This window comes from Scatophagus argus, chromosome 18 (assembly GCF_020382885.2).
Source record: "Scatophagus argus isolate fScaArg1 chromosome 18, fScaArg1.pri, whole genome shotgun sequence".
In the NCBI taxonomy this organism is placed as follows: domain Eukaryota; kingdom Metazoa; phylum Chordata; class Actinopteri; family Scatophagidae; genus Scatophagus; species Scatophagus argus.
In genome coordinates, this window is record NC_058510.1 from 20754353 (window position 1) to 20766201 (window position 11849).

At 40.2% G+C, this 11849-nt stretch overlaps 1 protein-coding gene across 2 annotated transcripts in view; it reads left to right on the plus strand.

Annotated features, from left to right (window-relative positions):
* palmdb (palmdelphin b) overlaps window positions 1-9978 on the plus strand; it is a 57245-nt gene extending 47267 nt beyond the window's left edge. For both annotated transcript variants that reach the window (XM_046371539.1, XM_046371540.1), the window contains 3 exons: window positions 5900-8165; window positions 8272-8363; window positions 8687-9978. In XM_046371539.1, the coding sequence (XP_046227495.1) occupies window positions 5900-8165; window positions 8272-8363; window positions 8687-8770 (2442 nt within the window). In that variant the 3' untranslated portion in view covers window positions 8771-9978. The remainder of the gene's footprint in view (window positions 1-5899; window positions 8166-8271; window positions 8364-8686) is intronic.
* The last annotated feature ends 1871 nt before the right edge of the window (window positions 9979-11849 follow it).

An 11849-nucleotide genomic window follows, 5' to 3' on the forward strand; every position in this document is an offset into this window, starting at 1 on the left:
GAACCCAACATTCCCCCTTGAGCAAGCACTTGGCGACAGTGGCGAGGAAAAACTGCCTTTTAGAAGGCAGAAACCTCGGAGCAGACCCTGGCATTGGGTCCTACGAGTTAATTCTATTCTCTGATCCTTTATTTTTATTTATTTTATCAGTCAAATCTGGTTCAACAAAGTAAATGTAGACATTCCAGTGTGCTTAACATATGACCAATTGTCTTCTGATTTTTCCAATATGACAAGGTGAACTTTTTAGCAGGAAATAGTTATGACTATTCTAGCCAAATGACTTCACTCAATCACAATCACACACCACTCCCTGTCAACATTTAACAGTCTGCTGATGAGGTGGTGAGGGGGAGGTGGGGGAGGTGGAGGAGCTGACAGCTGAACAGTGCACTGTCAGGCCGGATGATGGTTGCCATGGCACAGTCTGTCACATGCACGTGTCCTTGTAGGCGTATGTGTGTGTGTGTGTGCATGTGTGAGTGTTATTGAAAACTCACACTGTCAAAATGGGAATGCAATTTGCCAGTTATGGATAAAAAGGGATGGATAAAATAATTTTAGTGGCCACCTAATATAAGCAAGAAACACACCACATTGTGGTCTGACATGACAGTTAACCATGTATATTGACAATTTTACCATCTACCTGCTAAAACCTCAGTTGGAAGAAAGTTGAAGGTGGCTAATGAATGAATGCATGTTCATTTATCATTGAAACTCAGTTCCATAATCCTTTTGCAGTGGCAAAGGCCATTGAAATGATGAGGTAGCAAGACATGTTATCATGAAAGAATTTACTGATTCTGTAGTCTTTGTGCACCCAGATTTTGAAACACATATCTCTTATACTGAGTGTGAAATTTGTGTGACAATACTGGGGTTTCACAGTTTAGGTACCTCATGCCAGAACAAATAATTTGATCAAATGGATTATGTATGATTTTTTAAAAAATATAGTTTTGTACTTTAAATATTGCCCTACAACTTCTATATGCCCCAAGCATACGCAGAATGACAGAATATCCCGGATACAATACATACAATATACAATTCACAGTATCCCAGAATCTCACCAAATATGGTGTCACATATAAGATGCCAATTTTATTGAACTTTGATCTGAACATAGGGTGCTTGTACACTGAAATATTTGTGCTGCTATAAAGCAGCTAACTCTGTGCAGAAAGCTGGAGTAATTCACAAAACTAAAATGATTATTTTGATTTGGGGGTAATTCAACTATTGTCACAACATCCTCTGCTGCTCAAACACTGATGCCCGTCTCTGGATAGACTCTGTTTTGTCACATAATACAGGAGTGGGCTTCATGAAAGGAATGTGCCTACTGTGACTGTTCCAAAGAGAGATGAGCAGAAAGAGGAAGGTAAAAGGATTAGAAAGTTGTTGGAAAGCGGACAGGCGCTGTCAGTATTTGGTGATTGGAGTCAGCAGCCAGTTTCCTGTTAAGTACCCAGAGCTTTGGAGTGAAAAGAGCCCATAGGCCATGGTGAGCTGCTGGCCAGATACTTGGCAGCAGGAGTACATGCCATCAGCTGCAGGGTGAGGTGGACTCAGAGCCTTGTATAGAGTCTATGGCATAACCACACATTCTTTGTTGTGGGTATTTCCCCTCAAATACTGACAATAATACCAATCTGTACCCCTCTAATATACAGGAGAACATATGTTAAATATCTCCTCCTTTTATGAAGCCTGTCAAGAAAAATATAAGTGAATAAGGAAGAGCAAAACCATGTTGTAGAGTCTCATCATTCATACCCATTGTATTTATGTGTATTTTCAGTTTTGTTGACATTATATATGTTATTACATAGAGTATATGTGTATATTACATGCTGTATGCCATTTTTGTACTGCTCACTTCCTCATAGCTGAGCATCTCGCTTCCTGAGTTTCAGAGGAAGGGGTACATGAATGGACAACTAGTAGGTGGGTGAAAAACCCTAACACCTCACAATAAGAAAAATATTATTTAAATGACCAGCATTGATCCCTGTGCAGCAGAAATGATACGTGTTCCTCTGATAAGAGAGACACTTTGTGCATTTATGCCTTATGCATTTACTTCTGGTGTCCACCACCGGGTTCGGGGGTTGCCACTGCGACAGGCACCAGAGACCTTATGACCACAGCTCCGAACAGCAGCTTCCAAAATGGAGGCGGAGAACATGGTCCACTCAGACTCAATGTTCCCATCCTCCCTCGGGATCTGGTCGAAGTTCACCTGGAGGCGTGAGTTGAAGACCCCTCTGACTGAGGGTTCCACCAGACATTCCCAGCAGATCCTTACAGTATGTCTGGGTCTGCCAAGTCTGTCTGGCTTCATCCTCTCCCAGCAGATCCAACTCACCACCAGGTGGGGATCAGTTGACAGCTCAGCCCCTCTCTTCACCCAAGAGACCAAGACATTTGGCAGAAGGCCAGATGACACAACCACAAAATCGATCATTGACCTCTGGCCTAGGGTCCAACAACAAAACACCACTCGGGTTCAGATCGGGGAGGCCGTTCCTCCCAATCACGACCCTCCATTTGTCACTGTTGTTGCCCACTAAGTCCCCAATAGAACTATGGAGTCCCCAGTTGGAGCACCTTCCAGCAACTCCAAGAAAGCTGGATACTCTGCACTGCTGTTCACCCCATGGGCCAAAACAACAGTGAGAAACCTATCCCAGACCCCAAGGTGCAGGGAAACAACCCTCTCGTTCACTGGGGAGACCTCTAACACATGGAGGCTGAGCAGGGGGGCTATATGTAAACCCACACCAGCTAACCATCTCACAACGTGGGAGACTCCAGAGTAGAAGTCCAGCCTCCCTCAAGGAGTTGGGTTCAGAGCCCAGGCTGTGCGTGGAAGTGAGCCTAACTATCTGTAGCCGGTACCGCTCAACTTCCCGCACTAGCACAGGATCTTTCCCCCCCAGTGAGGTGATATTAGGTGAGGTTTGGGTCGCTGGGACCCCTGCCCGCAGCTGTCGCCCAAACCACATTGCACTGGCCGCTTCTGAACCCTCCCGCAGGTGGTGGGCCTACGGGATTGCAGGCCCAGGCTGCCTATTCAGGCAGGACCCGGCCACCAGGCGCTCACCTGTGAGCCCCAACCCCAGGCCTGGCTCCAGGATGGGGTCCAGGTAACACCATTCCGGGTGACATACACGTCCTTGTTGGTAAATTATTCATTAGAGGCTTCTGAACCACTCTTAGTCAGACCTGTCACCCAGGACCTATTTGCCTTGGGAGACCCTAGGTGCCCAACAACATAGCCCCTAGGATCATTCAGGCAGTCAAATCCCTCCACCATGTTAAGGTGGTGGTTCAAGGAGGGGACATATAAAACTTAATTTGCAAAATACCTACAGTATATATAGCTACACCAGACTTCTCCTCTGATGCCGCCTTTTCACCACAGGGACTGGGTCTTTTAGTTTGTTATGTATGAAACCCTGGCTGTCAAATCTGTGTGAGACTGTCATTGGCAAACCTATACTGCAGTTACAAGGTGGTACTGTTCAGCCATGGGTGACTGCTCATTTTGTCGTGCTTATTCCACGATAGGTCTACAGTATGTAAAAATACTATATTGATTTGTTTTTAAGGTTAAAAATTGATTTTCACTGCAGTGGGCCTCAAATAATGTGCATGCATAGTAAGAGTTGGATTTGCTTACTTGTTTTGGTCCTCTTAATATACAACGTATATCTAAAGTGGCAGTGGAGTGGGGTAAAGTGGCTACCAGGGTTCTCCAAAAAACAGGAATAATGTATTTTCACTTTAGTTCCATACATAATTAACAATGATATGTGACGATTTTTCTCATTCGTTTCATACACTTTGTGTAATTAAATATTCAAACATCTGAAAGCAAAATTCTTTTCAGATGAGATCAGATAGGGGAACCAGGGACAAAGTCATATCAAGAGAGGGTCTGTGATCTAATTCATGGCAGATTAAGGATACTTTATGTAAAAAAAAGTTTAGGAACCACTGTTTTAGATTTTAGTAAATATGCCAAATTTGCTAAATAATAATGCCTGCTTATATTGCAATCTTGTTACTTGATCTTTTGAGCACATTTAACATCCGTTGTCATGACTGAATGAATAGTCATGGAAGTAAGATGGAGATGTGAGACTTCAAAGTTCAGGATAAAAATAATTTTGATTTTTCACCTTTTAAACAAACTCCATAGAAAGACCAAAATAATGAATGTATCCTACTAACAAGTCTTATGACCTTGATATATCTTATTTCTCTGTGTCATAGAGCACCTCTGTCAGCCAAAAGCTACCAGAAATACATCAGTGAGCCACACTGTTGCACAGACTGACCTGTTCCGTCATTACCATGAACACACACTACAAGTTATTTTGGCTCAGTCCCACATACACAGTCCCACTGACTGAAATACTGTCTAGTGAAAACGTGGATTAACCCACTGCTGAAATTATTCATTAATGAGTTGGAAAACGAGAACAGGAAATTAAAAAGACTGCAGTAAAAACCAATTAATATGGAACTGGCAGTCACAAAATGTATGCAAAAATATCAAAGCGTTAACCAAGCGTAAAATAATAATAAAATAATGGTTACTTTTAATAGCTGTTTAATGTTTACCAGGACATCACTGTTTGCTGATTTGGTAACTTGCATATTTGTTAATTTAATTTCCAGAGTTTCACAGAATAAGTATCCACTTAACCTCTTTTTTTTTATTATTTTCTTACTTGTGTACCTCCTTATAATTCCTTATTTATTAAGGAATAAATAAAAGTCTGAAAGCCTATTTACCCAAAACTAAAATGACAGTTGGCTATTGGAGAGTTATCACTGTAAAGGTGTGCTTGAATAAAATATCCCATTAACTTAGTTCTTGCTGGAGTAATTGCGTATTGTAAACATGATTACCCACACTGAGATGTATGGCTTTCCAGTAATGTATTTTAATGTTTAAAATTCAAGGAATGAATGTAGTCAGTGATAGTTCTGTGCACTATCACTGACTACATACTAGTAATAGTACAGTCTAGTTTATTGCTATTACTAGTTTGTAACTAGTAATAGTAATTTAAATGTTTATGAGTATGTGTGTGCTTGTGTGAACACAGGGATTTCAGGGCTCAGCTAATCATCTTGCAGGGACACTCTGGCAGTGTGTGGGAGGTAGACCCAACCCCGCAGTCTTACATAAGAACGGATATAAAGCCATCTAATTCAGCTGCTTTTGATGCGCTTCCTCTTTTTCTGCACACAACTCACTTACAGGAAACATTCACTCAGCACAGGCACCCCCCCTCCAACACACACACACACGTAAACACACAAATACAAACACACAAATACAAACACAAACCCATACTCCACCACCATGTTCATCCCCACCTCCCATCCCTCCACGCATCTGATGCATCTGAAAGTGTTTGTCCACTTGGACAGAATGTTTAAGTGCTGAAAAAAAATAAAATAAAATAAAATCCTCAGTCTTACAATTTAGTTTTATTTGTACGCAGTTTTCATTTCTCTATATATATATTCATTTGAACAAATGAACAAAAGTAGTCCTGGCCAGTCACTCAGTGACTGAGTGCTATTTAGGGGCTTCTATTTCTGTACATCATAATGTCTTTGCTGGTTATTTGCAGGATGTCACGCAGGCAAATTCACAGAATAGACTTCTCATTAAGGAATTTAAAGATATTTTAAATGAAGGGGAGAGGACAACGTTAAAGATACTGCAAAAATGCTAAAGTGAAGTAAGGACACTTCTGTGTTTTTACAGTATCTTATGTACAGAAGTACCCATCTCAGCTAAACACTTAACAATGGTAGAAACTTATCCTCTCAGAAAATGACTCTTTTCCTTATTCTCTTTTCTCAGAAAGCTACCTTAGTGGATGGAGAGGCAGATGGAAAAGAAGTGAACGAAGGCTGCAGCACAACTGAGAATCACAACTCCTTCTCTGTCACCATGGAAACCACTGAACAATCAGAGCCGCCAATGGACTGTGAAGTGGAGGTCGCTGTGGCTGATTCACCTGAGCAGGAGAAGGATTTCGGTGCAGAAGATGAGCAAGTTTGTCTAGAGACAGACACATCAGATTCCCCAGGAAAAAATGCAATGCTTGACAAATTATTAACTGACCTGCCAACTGACGCAATTGAGATTGACAAGTGTGACTGCTCTGAGACCAGTGTTTGCAATGAAATGCCTTGTCAGGATCAAAAGGAAGCTTTGATATTAGAACCAGGGCATGAAGAGCTTAACAGGAATGAGTCTATCACCTCATCTGTGTCTGACACCCTTTCCAGTGCTGATAGTGTCTATGAGAATGAGGCCCATCGAAAGAGGCAGGACACGCCAGAACAAGATCCTGAGCAAGAACATGTCCCTGAGCTGGAGCAGGATCCTGAGTCAGCGAAACACCCTGAACCAGAGAAGTACCCTGAGCCGGAACAAGACCATGAACCAGATCAATACCCTGAACCACAGGAAGACCTTGAACTGGGGCACTACCCTGAGCCAGAGGATGACCCTGAGGCAGACCAGTACCCTGAGCCAGAGCAAAACCATGAGCTAGAGTTATATCCTGAGCCAGAACCTGAGACTGATGATAATGAGTTTAATCCTGAAGATGATGACTATCAAAATCTAGCATTAGACACACAGGAAGACCCAGAGGCCCATGACATCCTATTTGAACCACCCATTACAGAGGAGTCGATATTAGAGCAGTGCATTAGAGAAGAAGCAATGTCAGATGTTTCCAATGAATTCTGCCATGACCTTGACCCTGACGAAATAGATGAATGTCTGAGAGTTGAAATTGCAGCAGCTTCCTCAGATAGTGAGACAGATGAAAAATGGAGAACAATATTCTCCTCTTCTATAAATAAAGAAGATGATGACTCATACTTGGACAGTCTTCAGCTGAGTGCCCAGGAGCTCTTTGTACAGAAAGTTGAGGTGACAGACTTTGAAGAACAAGACAACAACACCTTCGAAGAGGTCTGTTTTGAGGTTCCACAAGTGGAAGAAGTTCTGGAACAACCTGAGGATATCATTTCCTTTCCCACCCCTCCACAAGAGGTTAAATATAACCCTTTAGGCCTTCAGGGTTTGTCCAAAATTTCCGAAGATGAGAATGAAAATGGAAGAGATGCCAATCATAACCACACCACCCACCAACAGCACATCAATGCAGATCCAAACAAGAAGCTACCTAAAGACTTCTGTGTGATACAGGAGACAAAGAGTGAAAATGTTAGCACAGAACATGTAGACTTCCAGCTAGCTCGTAAACAATGGAGAGAAATGGAGGAGCAAACCATGAACAAGATTGTCTTACCTACAACCAAGCAGTCCAGCTTCCATGGCAGCCACAGCTTCATGTACACGCCAGTTCGCAACATTGAAAGAAGCCAAAAGAAAAGACATGATCTGGAGAGCTTGAATTTGGTTGGAGATTATCCTCACACACAGTTCAGCCCTTGCTCAGAAGATTCTGGCCTTGATGATTCCAGTTACAGGTCCCCTTATGATGACCCAGAAACATCAGTTGAAAGGGAGATTCGCATATCAATGGAGAGAGAGGAAAACTTTAAGAGAGAGAAAGGCCTCTCTAGGATGGGTAAATCAACTGATTGTGCTCCATCACGGAGTATGCCCAGATCTATAAGCACTCCACTCACACCCTCATTCATCATCACCTCTTCACCCACTAAGGAACCTCTAAAACATGAATTGTCTGCAAACAACGTTATCGTTCTTGACCCTAGCAATGATTTCCCCTCCAGCCCCAGACATGGCAAAGACAATGTGGCAGCTCGATCTGGTGAGTGGCACTCTGAAGACAACAGCTCCAGTGTCATCATCCTAGAGACATCCAATCTGATTATTCGCAGTGCCTCAGAATTCTCTCTCAACAAAGCCTGTGAGCAGCCCCAGGAAAAAATGTTCCTGAACAACCCCTTTTTCAAGCTACGTTCAAGAAGCACAATATCTCTGGTGGATGAAGAGATTAAGATGGTTAAGCAGAGGGAGGAAGAGCTGAGGAAAGAGAGAGCAAATTTGTATGGAAAAGACAGGCACAACCCTGACAGGATGCTATCAAATCACATGGACACTTTGGCATTTGATAATTCAGGTATGGCAGCAAAATACTGACAGTAGTGCAATACATTAATTACAACACTCTGTTGTTTTGTGTGCATATCTCTAATCTAATGTTGATCTTTGATCTTCATTACTAGTTGATGTACCAGTGAAGTGCAAGTCCTCTCCATCATCCCCACTGAAATCAGCCTGCAGGATGGATCGTTCAGCTTTATCCTGCGATCACAGAGTAAGCTCCTGATCAAGCTTTACTGACTATTTTAATACTCAATCATAATAATTTAATATGCCTTAAGTTTTGTATTACACTTATACTTTTATTAGCTTTACAATCATTTATGTATTGTATTTTTCATACAAATTTGTAGTGTACCCTGTCTTAATTTACAGGACTGTGGCAAAATATAGCTTGCTTACTCTGAAAAGCAATATTACTATGCAAAACTGATTTCGTTATTCCACCTTCATCTAAAAACCTAATGGAAGAGGTGAAAATGAAGGAGGCGGAGTAAGTGCTGTGAAAGCTGGTAAACAATCAGCTGTCTTTTTCAGTTTCCAGACGTATACGCAGGAGGAAGACGCAAGAGTGCCATGGCTCTGCGCTGGGAGGCGGGCGAGTTTACAAAAAATGAGTGAAGAGCAACAAGTCAACAGTATGCCATATAAGGGAATAAATTGTCAGTATTATATTCATTCAAGATAGATGCAGCATTGCAATTGTTTGTTTCATGTTGTGACATAAACGTTCTGCTTTTGTGATGCTTTTGGCAAAACCAGCAAGACATTGAGAATGTTGTGGCCACATTAGTTTGGACAAAGTCCCTAGATAACTAATACATGCAATATTATACTGTGCTATGGACATACATGACACCTGATTCTGGCCAGAGGGTGTGCATTATTTTCCCACACAACTCCAAAATGTCCTTACCATTATTTCTGAATCAACACTCACAGCTGGAAGGCTGCTGGTTTCAGCTCTTACAAGACTTCAACTTCCGCTATTTGTTGGAGTAATAAAGTAAAGTATTGTTTATTATAAGACTGACAAAGACAGTGCCAACACACACTTTCCATTTAAACCAAATGATGAATGAACAATACTAGTATTTTTGAACTATGGCAGCTGGCGAAAGCATGAATGGGATCATCCTTAGGAATCACAGAAGATATTAAATATAACACAGAGGAAAACCCAGGTTTTCTTTTTTTGTTATGTAAGGCATTTCTATAACTGCATGCCTCTTTCTGGATTATCTCTTGCCCATTAAAGAGCTAAAAAAATGCCAGTGGAAGGAAGTTTTTATTTTCTGGTCTGGCTTTATTTATAAGGATAGTAGTAAAGGATAACACTTTCTTAGAATATCTCAATACAATACTCATGTGCAATATGTGCAATATGTGTTCAGTTCAGTGTAAACCTAATATGAGGTGTCAGCTGCATAATTTAGACAAATGGAGTAGCCATCAAGTGTAGATTTGCTGTTGATATAACATTCAGATGTACAGTACCACTTGTAGTGTTGCATCTTTGTCTCATGTTGAAGTCTGTTTTCCTTTTGTATGGACTTTTCTGTGAGAACATTTAAAAACATGAGCTGAAAGATGCAAAAATGTCCTAGACAGCTGAAAGAAACAGCAGAGTTGATCATTTTCTGTGGTTTCCTCACTTTGAGTGCCACTTTCATATCACTTGCAGCAATTTTGTGTCTGGGAAAGACAGCATTTTTATGAACCCGTCAACACTGCAAAGGAACCATGTCTTTCAGTACATAGCCCAATCAGTCACAAACAACCAGGTATATCCAAGGTACCAGCTGACAAAAAAAAACAAAACAAGAATTTGAAAGCATGTATATGGTGTGTTGTACATTCATTGCTCAATTCAAAATTAAAACATGTTGTAGCCAACATTTCAGATTGGTTTTGATGATTTGTGCATAGAAACTATAAATGTATGGGGAGAACAGATTTCAACACAGCACTGACAATATGTCAACAACTTCAATGTATCTCTGCTATGGCTTAATGTATGATACTAGCCTCATATTTGCTTCTACTGAACACACGCATATCTATATCTATACAGATAGATATAGATATAGATATGGGTATATGTATGTATGCACGACATGTGATTATTGTATTATGACAGACCTTAAAAAAATCTGAACCTATCCTTTATACAAAAGATGATAATTTCCTGACAGTACATTGAAAGTATTTGTAAGATATGTTTTTTTGCTGAAATGCCTCAATGTTAGATACTTGTATTGCTGAGTCCACTCTTTGCTAAACTTTTCTTGACATTATAAATCTAAATCATATTTGAAAACATATTTTGATGTTACTGTATGTCTTGATAAAGCAAATGGTACATTGCTCAATGTATATTAATTGTATTTTCCTACTATGCTTTTTTGCTGCAAATAATATTTCAGGGTGAGTTGTATGGCATAATATCAGCACAATATACAAGATATATTACATCCAAACCTTTTAGTTGAGAAATATAGTTCACTCAGACAACTCACACAGTAACTGTCAAGATTTTAGTGAGAATAAATATAAATATGCATTCAATTTTTCTGCACCTGTCACTACTGAACAAGAGGGGATCTGGGTTCTAACCTGACAACTGGATGGGGCCTTTCTGGGCTCTCTTTGCATGTTGTCTGCATAGGTTTTCTCCAGATGCATCTATCTGCAGGTATACCTTATGGATAGATCTGATTTTTAAGTTTTGCCAGTCATCCCCTGAAGGGTACTTCAGGACACAGAACCATTTGAATTGTCTGCTTGAACTAGCTCCACTTTACTCTGCATGACCTACAGTAAGACAGTCAAATTATATATTATAACAGGTATAATGAATGGTGCTGCCACAGTGCTCAAACTAAAGGACCAATGACACTATGTGGAAAGTGTACCTCCATTCTCAGAAATCTCAGACCAGTGCTTGATCTGAATGAAATAGATTACCACAAATGAAACATATTTTACTTTTCATACAATAGCATTATAAATGAAAGTTCATTTGTGGTATGAAGAGTGAAGCTTCAGCATGCTCAGATAAACTTCTTGTTAATGTCGAATAAACTTCGGATTTTTCCAAAATTTAGCAGGTCTTTCAGGGCATTTGTAAACCAGTATTTATTTTATGTATAAGCACTCTTCTGTATGGTTCAATTAATTATGAATTTCATGACCACATACAAGACATTTCCAAAAATGACTTTCTTAAGCATAAACACTGATATCTGCAGATTTTAATGATGATGTGTTTATCATTATTTACAAAGCCTTGATATTCCAGTTACTCTGAAAAGCAGCTTCTAAGAGCTTGGTAATTTCATGCCCTTAGTTTCAATTGAAAAAATTGAAATTGTTTTACATTTCATGTTTGTATGCTTCATTGTCAAAGTATAGCTTACAAATGTCAAGGATTGCTGTTGATGTTTAACCATTCTGCGAAAAAAAAAAAACACACCTGCCATGATGTCTTAGTGCTTATTTGCTCTTTATGACCAAATATGTGAGGGCTTTTCACTTTGTATCCCTCACACAAAGCGATCAGTGTGTGCAACAAAAATAAAAGATGTATATGAAGATTTTTTGATAGGTGCATTTATTTGGATACATGAACTTGCTCTGTGTATGATGACATTACTTGTGTGTAAAGATGGCACTTAGAATTAAGCATTTTTTCTGCATT